At 37.8% G+C, this 12,067-nt stretch overlaps 1 protein-coding gene across 1 annotated transcript in view; it reads right to left on the minus strand.

Annotated features, from left to right (window-relative positions):
* Positions 1-7,400: 7,400 nt before the first annotated feature.
* The window catches only part of LOC107698948 (cadherin-2-like), an 81,502-nt gene continuing 76,835 nt past the window's right edge, over positions 7,401-12,067 (minus strand). Inside the window, exon 16 of the mRNA XM_016500085.1 lies at positions 7,401-8,123. Coding sequence (XP_016355571.1) covers positions 7,917-8,123 — 207 coding nt within the window. The 3' untranslated portion in view covers positions 7,401-7,916. The remainder of the gene's footprint in view (positions 8,124-12,067) is intronic.

The following is a 12,067-nucleotide window of genomic DNA, read 5'->3' on the forward strand; positions in this document are numbered from 1 at the left end:
TATATATATATATATATATATATATGTGTGTGTGTGTGTGTGTGTGTATATAGACACACACACACAAACGTACATAATTTATTCACACAAAAACATTGAACAAGCATTTTATAAATTATGTCTGATAGAAATTAACTGCTTAAGTTAAGGGAATGTGGTCTTTCACCTTAAAATCTCATAAAAATCGTAAACTTTCACCATAAAATCTTTCACCTTTAATTCATAAAACATTTAATGTCAAAAGCTCTATTACTGTAAAGTATTTTAGGGATAATTGTGGCATGTTGTATGATAATTTTGTATTTTGTATTTTGTCTAACCGAAATCTTTGAAACGTGTAACGTAAACCACAGTAATACGCTTATTTTAAGTTAACGTGTGCAAACTTTTGCAAAGTCCTGTGAAGTTAAAAGAACTACATTAAATGTGATTAACAACCAGCTATGATGAAATGGCTCATTTTAAAATGGGGTGAATACCAAACAGTGATTTTGAGAAGGGTCTAGCTGCAGCCTCGCACTTGCACTCTCAGACGTGCATTCTCAGAGAAAAACTAAATGACAATGTCACTTGCAATCGCCACTTGCACTCTCCGCTACCTGCGACGTCACTTGTAATCGACACAAATCGTGCGTGTTGCCAATGGAGACAAGAAGCTGTGGTGATTAAACGATTGCAACTAATTTAGTACTATAACGTACAGGGTCATGCAAGAAAAAGACAAGACCCGCAAATCCGTGGCCACAGAACAGCAGAATATGAACGCAATGCTTTATCATAGTCCGTTATTATACAACATTAAGTGTGTTGCTGTATGGGAGGACAAGTGAAAGTTTGCGCATTGTGTTCATAGCCATCTGTTTGCCTTGTAGTACATTAAATAATAACTATATATTGAATTTGATCTTTTAATTGAACTTAATGTATCTTAATACATTACGCCATGTTAAGTGTTTATGCTTTCTACAGGAGGAAAACGCTTAATGAGAGACTTTGTGCATGCGTTCATATTCTGCTGTTCTGTGGCGACGGATTTGCGGGTCTTGTCTTTTTCTTTCATGACCCTGTACGTTATAGTACTAAATTAGTTTTAATCGTTTAATCACCACCACAGCTTCTTGTCTCTATTGGCAACATGCACGATTTGTGTCGATTGCAAGTGACGTCGCAGGTATCGGAGAGTGCAAGTGGCGATTTCAAGTGACTTCGTAATTTAGTTTATTTTTTCTTGTCTTCACCACCTGGCTACTGTTGTAAAATGTTGAGAGATTCAAACAAAAAGTAATCAATAAATAGAACAAAATAATAAAAATAAAAGACTGCAAGTGACATCGCTAGCGGAAGCGCAAGTGTCTGAGAGTGCAAGCCTGAGAATGCACGTCTGAGAGTGCAAGTGCAAGGCTGCAGCTAGACCCTCTTGGTGATTTTGGCCTTGTGAATGGCACTTCGGAAGAGGAGTTAACTGTTCCAAACACAAAATGAACAAGTGAAATCCTTCACAAAGCTGTTATCCAGGGGCGCAAAAAGGGGTATGCAGTATATGCAGTGTATAAGGGCACTGCATATAGAGGGGGCACCATTTTGCCGAAATCATTCTGTCAAAATCTTCTTTAATAATATGTTATAAATAATTGAAAGCTTATTTGTTATTATAATGAAAGTACACATTTTAACTTTGTTTAGCATTTTAAATGAGTTCAAAATGTATTTTATCAAGTGAGTACTTATCAACAGCTCACCCTTCGACATTACTGTGACAGACACTGTCACATGACCAACTGAATAGAGGAGGGAAACAGGCGTAGAACAGAAAAAGACAAAGTCAAAAGGAACATGCATTAAAATAAAGTGAACAAAAAGAGGTTGGTATGCTTAACCTATCTTTTTTTTTTCACTGTAAGTAATAAAGTAAATCAACATTTAACGTTGTCAGTTCATTTCTGATTATCTCTGCCGTTAAAAAAATAAAATAGTCGTGGGATGTTTGTGGATGGGCATTCGGTTTATATTCAAGAGAAACTGAGGAGATTGGTAACAGAGACGCAAAATACACTTTTCACCAAAAATCAAGTATAGCATCAGTTCTGAATGTCACGTTAGTAAGCTTGAATCAGCTGACTCTCAGCTGATCCATTTCTACATATAGGGATGCGACATCTTTCACAGCACCCATATATAAGGTCCTTCAGTATTGGCACCTGCTTTCGCGTTGCTCAATAGCTAATTAATGGTGAATTCGGCAGGCAAACACCATCATCTCACTAGGAATTGTGCAATCGGGAATTTAACTTAGCGAGAGGAATTCATTCCCCTGGACTTTACCTCCAATTCATTCAAGTCCGTTAACTTGAACATGTGCATTCGCAGCGGGGATAAGTTAGTTTTGTTTCCAATATTCCTCACACATACAGTGATAACGGTAATAACTTTAAAACGTCTTGCCCTAAAAAAAACAAAAAAAAAACAGTATTACCTAGGGGTGGCATGATACCATTTTTTTTAGAACCGATCCCGATCCGATACCAAAAGTTCAAAGTATCAGACAATACCGATACCGATCCGATACCAGCACAGTTTTTTTTATTTTTTTTTTTATATACCTCATTGTGTGTTGACCTGATCATCACTCTTTTGTGTGTTACACACAATCTACTACATATATAACTTCATTATAAAGAAAAATAACAAATTAAAACAAATATATAATCATAATCTATGAGAAAAATACTAGTATAAACTAGGTTAGAGGATAATTCAGCTGCAAAAGTTACTCTACAAAAATGATGAGTTCACAATAATTTTATAAAATCTAAACATTTAGAAAAAAAAACATTATTTAGTGGGGGAAAAAAATTAAGTAAATAGGTGTAATCTGGTAAAATGTTACACATTGCTCTTTGTATTGTAATATACATTCATGAAAAACAAGTAAATATAATTATACATAAATATATGCAATAAATTAAATACGTTTCTTTTACATTTATAGCACAGTAATGAGGCAGCAACATATGATAGATAAGACAGAACAAGAAAGACTATTAACAATTTTCAATATTACATGAAAGGTTCCAATACAGAGCGGCACAAAGCGCTTATGCACATCCCGTGCGCAGAATGATGCTCTTGAAGCAACACGGAGTCACAGCGCGCAGCTGAAAAGTTCAAAGCACAAAGGGAAGAGACATTGATGCGTAGTGTATTATATCTGTGCGATAGTTTATTGAGCCTTTTCTTTTAACAGTTTTCAATTTCAGTTACTGTGCGCGTGAAGAACAATTCCTAGTGCTCTCTGCTCCAGTGTATTGATCTCTAACAGGCACCCGGTAGAAAGTAACACGATTTAGAATTAGCACTAAACTCCAGCAAGATAAAGTCCTTTTATGCAAAACCACTGATGTTTATCTACAGATCAAGTATAATAATATGAACATTGAATCATCTTAGAGAGACTTTTGTCGTCTTGACTGTCATAACCGAACGCGACGCACAGTTTGAATGCAGAATGGAGGACGACTGACAGCCGCAGCGGAGAGAAGAGTTTAAGTGAACTTGAATTTAACGACTTAAATATTCATCTGTACCTCACATTAAACTATGGAACGGTCTCAGAACACTTGAAATATAGTGCACGGAAAATTTATGGTGCTTTATAATGTTTTTGTGCCTTTTGTGGGGCTTAACAATAACACTGAATAGTATACACACAATATCGGATTTGGATCGGTCTCGTCTGACCGATACCCCGATCCAGCAGAAAGTGGTAGTATCGGAGCGATACCGATACTGAATATCGGATTGGCGCACCCCTAGTATTACCACCAATAGGGCAAAGTTGATAATGGCGAGCTGTAAGCAAGGGACCGTGTGGAAAGTGCAAGTTTTCGCCACATTGATAACAAGTGCCTGGGCCCGGTTGCATGAACGCCCTTAAGATAAGAATTCTTAGTTATAAGGTTTAGGGAACCCTTAGTGAAACTTGGGTTGCAAGAAAAATACCTAAGGGTCAACTTAAGGAACCTTAAGGCTGCCATTAAATATTCCCCTTAATTATTTAAGTGTTCCCTTTAGTGTTGCTACAAAGTCCTTTGTAACCATTTCACCTAAAAAATTTAAGGGACCAAAAGAGCTCCCTTAAGTCAGTGGTTCCCAACCCTGGTCCTGGAGGTACCCCAACACTGCACATTTTGCATGTTTCCCTTCTCTAACACACCAATTTCACGTTTTGGAGCAGGGGTGGCAAACTCCGGTCCTGGAGAGCTGCAGCCCTGCAGAGTTCAGCTCCAACCTTAATTAAAACTCTCCTGCCTGTAGCTTTCTAGTAACCCTTCAGACCTTGATTAGCTTGTTCAGGTGTGTTTGATTAGGGTTGAAGCAAAACTCTGCAGGGCTGCAGCTCTCCAGGACCGATGTTCGCCACCCGTCTTGGAGTCTCTACTAATGAGCCGATGACCTGAATCAGGTGTGTTTGATTAAGGAGACATGCAAAATGTGCAGTGATGGGGTGCCTCCAGGACCAGGGTTGGGAACCACTGCCTTAAGTCATCTTAAACTCAAATGCAATGGCTGATTTTAGGTTAACTGAAGAGGAGGAAGTACCAAGGCACATTTTAATAATTGAAATAGGTGCGATTTTAATGATCAATAAAATCGCAGCTATTTCAATACGCAATTATTGAGAGAGTATCAGTTTTACCATCAGTAAATCCTTCGTCTCACCCCAGTCCAGTTTTATTTTATTTTTTTTCTTTTCTGTGCTCTTGGTATTCTCCATTACGCAAATATATTAGTACAACTGTGGTTGTTTCGTTATGTTCTGTTTATTGTTGTCAGGATTCTGGACTGTCTGTGTCATGGTTTACCCGTTTCTGTTCCTGTTTGTCCTTATTTGGTCATGTTCCTGTCCTCGTTTAGTTTGATTATGTTCCATTGATATCCCCTGTGTTTCCCAATTATCCCTTGTATTTAAGTCCATGCTTTTGCGTTCTGTTTTTGTCGGGTCTACTTGTTTCTACGTGTTTGCTCAGCTCCTATTGTGGATTATCCCACGTTTTCATCATTAAAGACTGTGAATGCTACTCTGTGTCTCCTACGTTCTTCCCGCAGAAGCGTAACGTGACAGAAGGCCCAACCGAGAACCGTTACCTCCATGTGTTTACCCTCCATTTTTGTTTCCCATTTTATCTCAGTGTTTTTGTTTCCGTTGTGTTTCCCCTTATGGATCCCTTCACCCGCCCGGAATTCTTCCTCCTCCTCCTGCTGGAGCCGGAGGACAGATCTCTCGAGGACCATGCGAGACTATTCCGGCTGTTAGCTAGCACCACCAGCTACCCGGATGACGCGCTCTGCTCATTCTATGACGTGAGCTTGAACACCGCGAGCATAGCGCCATCGTCCGAAGATGTGGACGATCCTCGAGAGGATTTCGCCGCCTTCGTGGAGTGGACTCTGGCGAGAAACGGATCGCCATCCACCACCTGCCCCATGGATGATCTCGCCGGATCCACTCCAGACCCAGTGCCCAGCCCACCATCTCCCTGCGGTGCGGAGCAGAATGGCTGAGGGTGAGCTAATTATACATCAGGGACTGCTGGACTTAGAAGGGGACCTGATAGACTGGGAAACAGATCTGGAGGTCGACTTGCCCCCTCTCCTCTCTCCTTCGTCCCCACTGGTCCCGTCCAGCCCTGAGGGGGCTCCTGTTTCCCAGTCCAGCCGGGAGCGGGCTCTGATCCCCGAGGACAGCCCTGAGAACCCGGAGGCTCTTGATGTCACCTGTGTTTCCCAATTATCCCTTGTATTTAAGTCCATGCTTTTGCGTTCTGTTTTTGTCAGGTCTACTTGTTTCTACGTGTGTTTGCTCAGCTCCTATTGTGGATTGTCCTGTGTTTTCGTCATTAAAGACTGTGAATGCTACTCCGTGTCTCCTACGTTCTTCCCGCAGCAGTGTAACGTGACAATTGTGAGATGTAGTAACTATAGCAACCATATAACGCCCATTGCCGTATGTTGCCAGAAACTACAGTGAAACACTTAGTATAAACACTTAAGTAAGGGTGACAGTTAAGAACTTTGTTGCAATTCTCTTAATGAAATATTTTGCCTCAGGGAATTTTTTCCCCTCAGGGATACCCTTAAGTCCCTTAAATACTTAAGGACTTTCATGCAACCGGGCACAAATTCGGAATTTAGCATGGCTTAACGCATCGCTACATTATTGATATGGACTCCGTGAGTTATGTGACTGACTCAAGAACAAGCTCAGATGGGATCTTCACTCCCCGCATGAAGAAGGATATTGAGATCAAGAATCCACATCCCAGCTGGCTATGTTTCACTCTCCATTCATCTCTGAATGTCTTCTGGAAGCTAAGTCAAGTTCCTTTTTAATGCTCTCATGTTATTGCCAACATGCTTGCTAAGGCTATCTGTGTTGCTTAGGCTTATTTAGTCATTTTCATATTTAAACACTTTTCACTGCAGTATTTAGGAGAAATGAACAGTAGAGACAGTCAAACACCAACAACTTTTGTTCCTCCTTTTTACATAAATTATGATTGCATGGGCAGAGGATCAATGAGTAAAGGCTTATTTTTGCATGTTCACTGCAAAATACGTTGTGACCTCAAAACACTTTGACCATAGTGCATTATTTTTTGAACTAATAAAAGTCAAGTTTGTATCACATTATCCAGCCCATATGTATGGCTTTATAGCTAGGCAGCTCACCTGATACAGAGTTGCATATTTTGCAGACACATTTTCGAAGACGCAGTGCTGTTTCATAAACCCACATCTGTAATAGAGAAACATATATATAGCTCATAGCACCTATTGAAGACGTACCATCTGAAAAGCGCAGCGAATGTACCCGGAGCAATGTATTCCAGGTTTTGCAGAGATATATGCAGAGTCACGTATTTTCAGCAAGCCTGGGTTGTGATTTTTGTAAGAGTTTGATTACTTTCATATCAAATTGCAGTATTTAACATCTTTCACAAAACATCTGTTTATCCTGGTCTCTTGTCATCATTTCTAGAAAACAATTCACATATATTTTAAACTAGTAAATAATTACAAGGAAATAAAACTTGGAAATAAAAGTGCTGTTAAAATACAGATGCTTGTTAAGAAGATGTCCTGAGAAGTTCAGAATCAAATTATGCTCAGATAAACCCTGCATGTTTTCACAAGAAAAAAGTACACAGTCGAGCAAAACTAATTTCCACGTACACATTTAAAAATCCATTCTGACATAAACCGTCCAACTGAACAGAATGCAGCAATTTAGATATGTCATTTTGAAATTAATTCTATTTGTTTAATGCATAAAGCACATTTCCTTTACTGTGTAGCAACGTGTACAATGCAACAGTAATTAATAAGGAAAGTTACAAATGTTTAAGTTATCACTCTTTTTATTTCAAACTATGTGCATATGTTAAATTGTTGTTGAACAAAATATTTTACTTAAGAATCTAGTGAACTGCATAGTGTACACTTTGTCTGTTCTGCCAGCGAATCTTCACTTCGTGACAAAAATGAGTTAAATAATTTTTTTGAAAAACAGTTTGTAACCAAAAGAGAAAAGCATGATCATTTGTTTCATAGCTGAACACATCCTGAAGTCTCAAAATCACTCCTTAAGTCAGTATAATTAAAGCCTTGAACATAAATCAATCAGATCACAAAAATGTACAAAAAGGCACATTAAATCCCTGTGCTTCTATACTGTAAAGTTCAAGTGTAGCCGAGCATGTATCATACTCTACAATCTATGTACTATTACTTCAAGCCTTGACATTTAGCCTTGGAAACTTGTGTTTGCTTGTATTGACACATATAAACCCATATCTGAAGCTGTCTTCATCCACTGAAATGAGGAACAAAGTCGTGGTGTTCCTTCTGCTTGTCTTTCACTCGTCTGTTCCACTATACATGTCAGCTAGTTTGGTGAAGCGAGGACCCCAGTCGTGGAGGTAATCGTAATCCTGGTCTCCATCACTGCTAGAGGAGTTAATGGAGCTGAGTGATCCTGCAGTAGATCCATTACCTTCGTAGTCGAACACCAAGAGGGAGTCGTATGGTGGAGCGGTAGGATCATTATCAGCAGCCCTCAGACCCTGCAAAGATAATCAGTGTACAAAGTACCAGTTCACTTTACCATCCTTTCATCTAAAACCCACAGAAAATGTTCATCAGAGTTCACCTGAACTATCCATTAGCAGTGTGTCCTGAAGACTGCACGCTAAATTATTTGAATCTGTATTCAGATTAAATCAGGTGTGGGTGAAGCTTAAACTGGAAGTTTGTCAAAACTACATGAAAAGCCCATTTAAAATGTAATCTTATTCCCTTCATAGTTTCTAGGGCTGACCTCGACTAAGGATTTTTCTGGTCGACTAGTAGTTGTTCATTTTAAGCATTAGTTGACTAATTGCACGTTTATTAATAAACCATTTAAATCATTATAATGAGCCTTTAATTGCGTACATAGCCTAATAGACCACGCATAAAGCTTGCCACAGCGCACCAGCAGAAGCAATGATTATGAATGTGTCGGAAAAACAGTAAGGAGACTGCATTGACATTATAATAATTTGATAAACTAGTGCTTTTTAACATTTTATAAACAACCCTCTGATGCTGCTTGTGTGGTGGTCAAAAAAAAAAAAAAAAAAATATATATATATATATTATTTCAATTAAATGAATGTACTATATTTTACTTTGATAATGTTTTTTATTCTTTTTTTATCATGGGATTTTCTAGTACTTAATGATATTTATTAGGGCTGTCATCGTTAACGCGTTAACGCATGCGATTAATTTTATAATCCTTAACGTGTTAAAATAATTTCACGCAATTAACGCAAAATTACTGAAGCACAATTTCTATTCTAACCCTTTAACCCAATTTTGCTTCTCTGCTTGCGATCAGATCATTTTAAGCTGCTAAACGCCGGGAAAGTTTTCAGTCCAATGAACCAGCAAGCAAATGCATTCAAACAATCTGTCCAAAAGAGTGCTAATATAAAGGAAACCAGGCTGATTACATCAGAGATTGCAGAGAGAACAGAGACTCGTGTTGCATTTTAAGTGAATTATTCATTCTGTTTTGCTTTAAAACATGAGCTCTGTCATATTCTGTGATTGTCTCTGAAGAGCGCGAGCCCTCACACGTTGCGTTGTGTGAACTGTATGGCCAGATGAGACGCGACTGGATAACCAGTCTCGCTAGTAAAGTTTTGATGGATGAAGACTGAACAATCAAGGTAAAGACGATTGCGGGGGCGTACAGGAGTCGTACAGTGCAGTAAGCACGCGTGAGTCCGTTATATTAATGCGTAAGTGCTCTTGACGCACTGATCCACATTGTATTTATGCACAGGCACAGATATTTCCGTACATTCACGTTGTTTCCACACACATTCACGAATGTTTTGATTTGTCATGTTTATGTTGCTGTGTTTAGTTATACGGAATGGATCCGTGTACTGTAGTAGATATATGCAGTCAGCAGGCGGGTGGTTAAGGTTTTTTTTGGCATCTCCATGTCGTCCTGTTCGGTATCGCAACTTGGCTTCTCTAAAATGTAAAAAAGCTCTTTGCTGTTGCACTGTACACATACTATAAAATTCTGATTTTTTTTCTTTCATATGTGCTTATATGGGCTCCTTATTTTTGGAAAGACATCTAAATTTATCTTGAAAAAAGCTTGCAGAAAATACAGATGTTTGAGAATCACCCTTCAATCTTTTGGTTTACTTTGCTGGATATAGCAAAAAAAAAAAAGCCACACAAGTGGCTGAGAAGTGACGCAGAGGAAGTGCTGAGCAGGCAATGTATCACGTATGACATGCATGCTGCTGTACACTGTACATCACAATGCAGCTATATGATCATGATCACAGAATCAGTCATTTTCATATATAAAGTCAACACTCAACACTCTTTTGCACTCATTATTGCACTTTTAGATATTTATCTAAAATATTGTGCTATCACATCTAAACTGCATCTAACAATGTTGTTTTTCTATTATTTGTAAGAATTTATTATTTATTTTGAAGTCATTTTTTGTGCTTTTCTGAATAAGGTATTCGGCTTCGGACACATCCCTACTATCCATGTTTTCAGGGAGCATGCATGCCCTAGTCACAATACAGAACAACACTATCCATGTGCATGCATGCCCTAGTCACAATACAGAACAACATTATACACACCAAATAAACAAATAAAACAAATAAAAATATTACTAACATGTAATTGAAAACAGGTTCTCGCATTTTGTTTCCATCAAGTCAAAATCATTTTCTTATTTATAATAATAACATATTAAATAGGTTACGGTACATTCAACCTGAGGCTCTCCAACAAATATGACCAGCCTAGTATTGTTGTCTTTAGGTAAGGAGCTAATCATAACTATAGACATTAACAGACTTACACACAACATGTGGGTGAAACAGAAAGAGTCTTGTCTCTAAAAGCATTTCTCTAGTCTAATTTTAAAGAATGATTTAGGCAAAAAATAAGGTATTTAAAAAGAATAAGATAAAAATCTAGGTACTGTCACCATTTTTATTGCATTCACTCAACCTATCACTGATAAGATGAAGTGATCTCCATCTTTCTAGGTCAGGCTTTACATTATGTAACATCATCTGAAAAATGTATTTGCAGCTTTAACCACAGACCTTGACAAGTTATCAGGTAAATGTATCAAAAAGCATTTTCACAAGTAGCAGTCAATTTTGCCTTGAAAATGGGCTAGATTTTTACGATAGCAGTCGGCGGATAATCTAAGAGAAACACTGTATATAAAATAATTCATATTCACAGAAGCAAATATAGTATTTAAGAACTTATATGCGTTTGTTATTTAGAACGAATTCAAGCATAAATGTCAAGCCTGCGAGCCTGTGCTTATATTTTACTCTATGCTACACAGTATTACACTGTATTTTAGATTTTTACACATTTACCACTGATTCTTGAAACATGGGTCAAAACATGTCCAGCAATTGTAACTGCTATTAGGTTTAAAAATGAAAATATTTTCAATTGTAAATGTTATGGGGGATTAATAATAGAATGTATTTAACACAATTATCCCCTTCAATTTCATTTGATCATTATTATATCAAATCTATGACACTTATTGTCTTCTCACTACATCTAAAACAGTTGTCCACAGAAATCAAATTCAATAATTGATATGCTATATAATGAATAAAAATGTTTTTAATGATGAAAAAGAGCTTGTTTTATCAAAACCAACACTTAATAATATCTCGTATCAAAGCACTGTTTTTCAGTGACACGTGCATGTTTCATAAGTTTACAAAGTTGTGTCCCTTTTTGTCAACACCATCAGGGAATATCAGGGGCAGCTGTCACTCTAAAGCAGAGGTCGCCAACCACCGGGTCGCGACCCACTACCGGGCCGTGGAAGAATTGCTACCGGGTCGCAAGAACGTTCTTGGAAAAATGTGTATAGATATGACACTCTGTTATTTATTTATGTTAATGATTGTTCCAATTATTCTGTATTTTCATTGTATGCGATTGATATGGAGTAGAAATTTGACAATTTCATGTTAAATAAGTAAATGAAAGATTGTTCTGATCTGTCACATATTAGGAGTTAAACGGATCGCAGTTGATCCGTAATACGTATGGATGAGACCCTACCGTTCGGCACGCACGTGATTCGCAGATTAATTTGCCAATTTACACGTACAAGCAATTATAAACCACAAGAAGAAGAAACGAAAGAGAGCTCGATTCGTTACTCACGCACTGTTCTTGCACACAATCAAAGCACGCACAAGCATAGAGACGTGTTTCAGACAGCGCGGAAATACCAAGTTACTATACATACACATAAAATTAGCCTAACCCTTCATGGTATTGTCATTCTCTGTGCTTTAAATATTTTTTTTCTTCCTTATACGAAAAAAATAGTCCGATCTGTGACTCAAAAAAAAAAACCACAATATAATGCGTTGAACCACTATATAATGCTATTATAATACTATATAATAATAGGCTATATATC

Source organism: Sinocyclocheilus anshuiensis, unplaced genomic scaffold (assembly GCF_001515605.1).
Source record: "Sinocyclocheilus anshuiensis isolate Anshui unplaced genomic scaffold, SAMN03320099.WGS_v1.1 scaffold270, whole genome shotgun sequence".
Classification (NCBI taxonomy): domain Eukaryota; kingdom Metazoa; phylum Chordata; class Actinopteri; order Cypriniformes; family Cyprinidae; genus Sinocyclocheilus; species Sinocyclocheilus anshuiensis.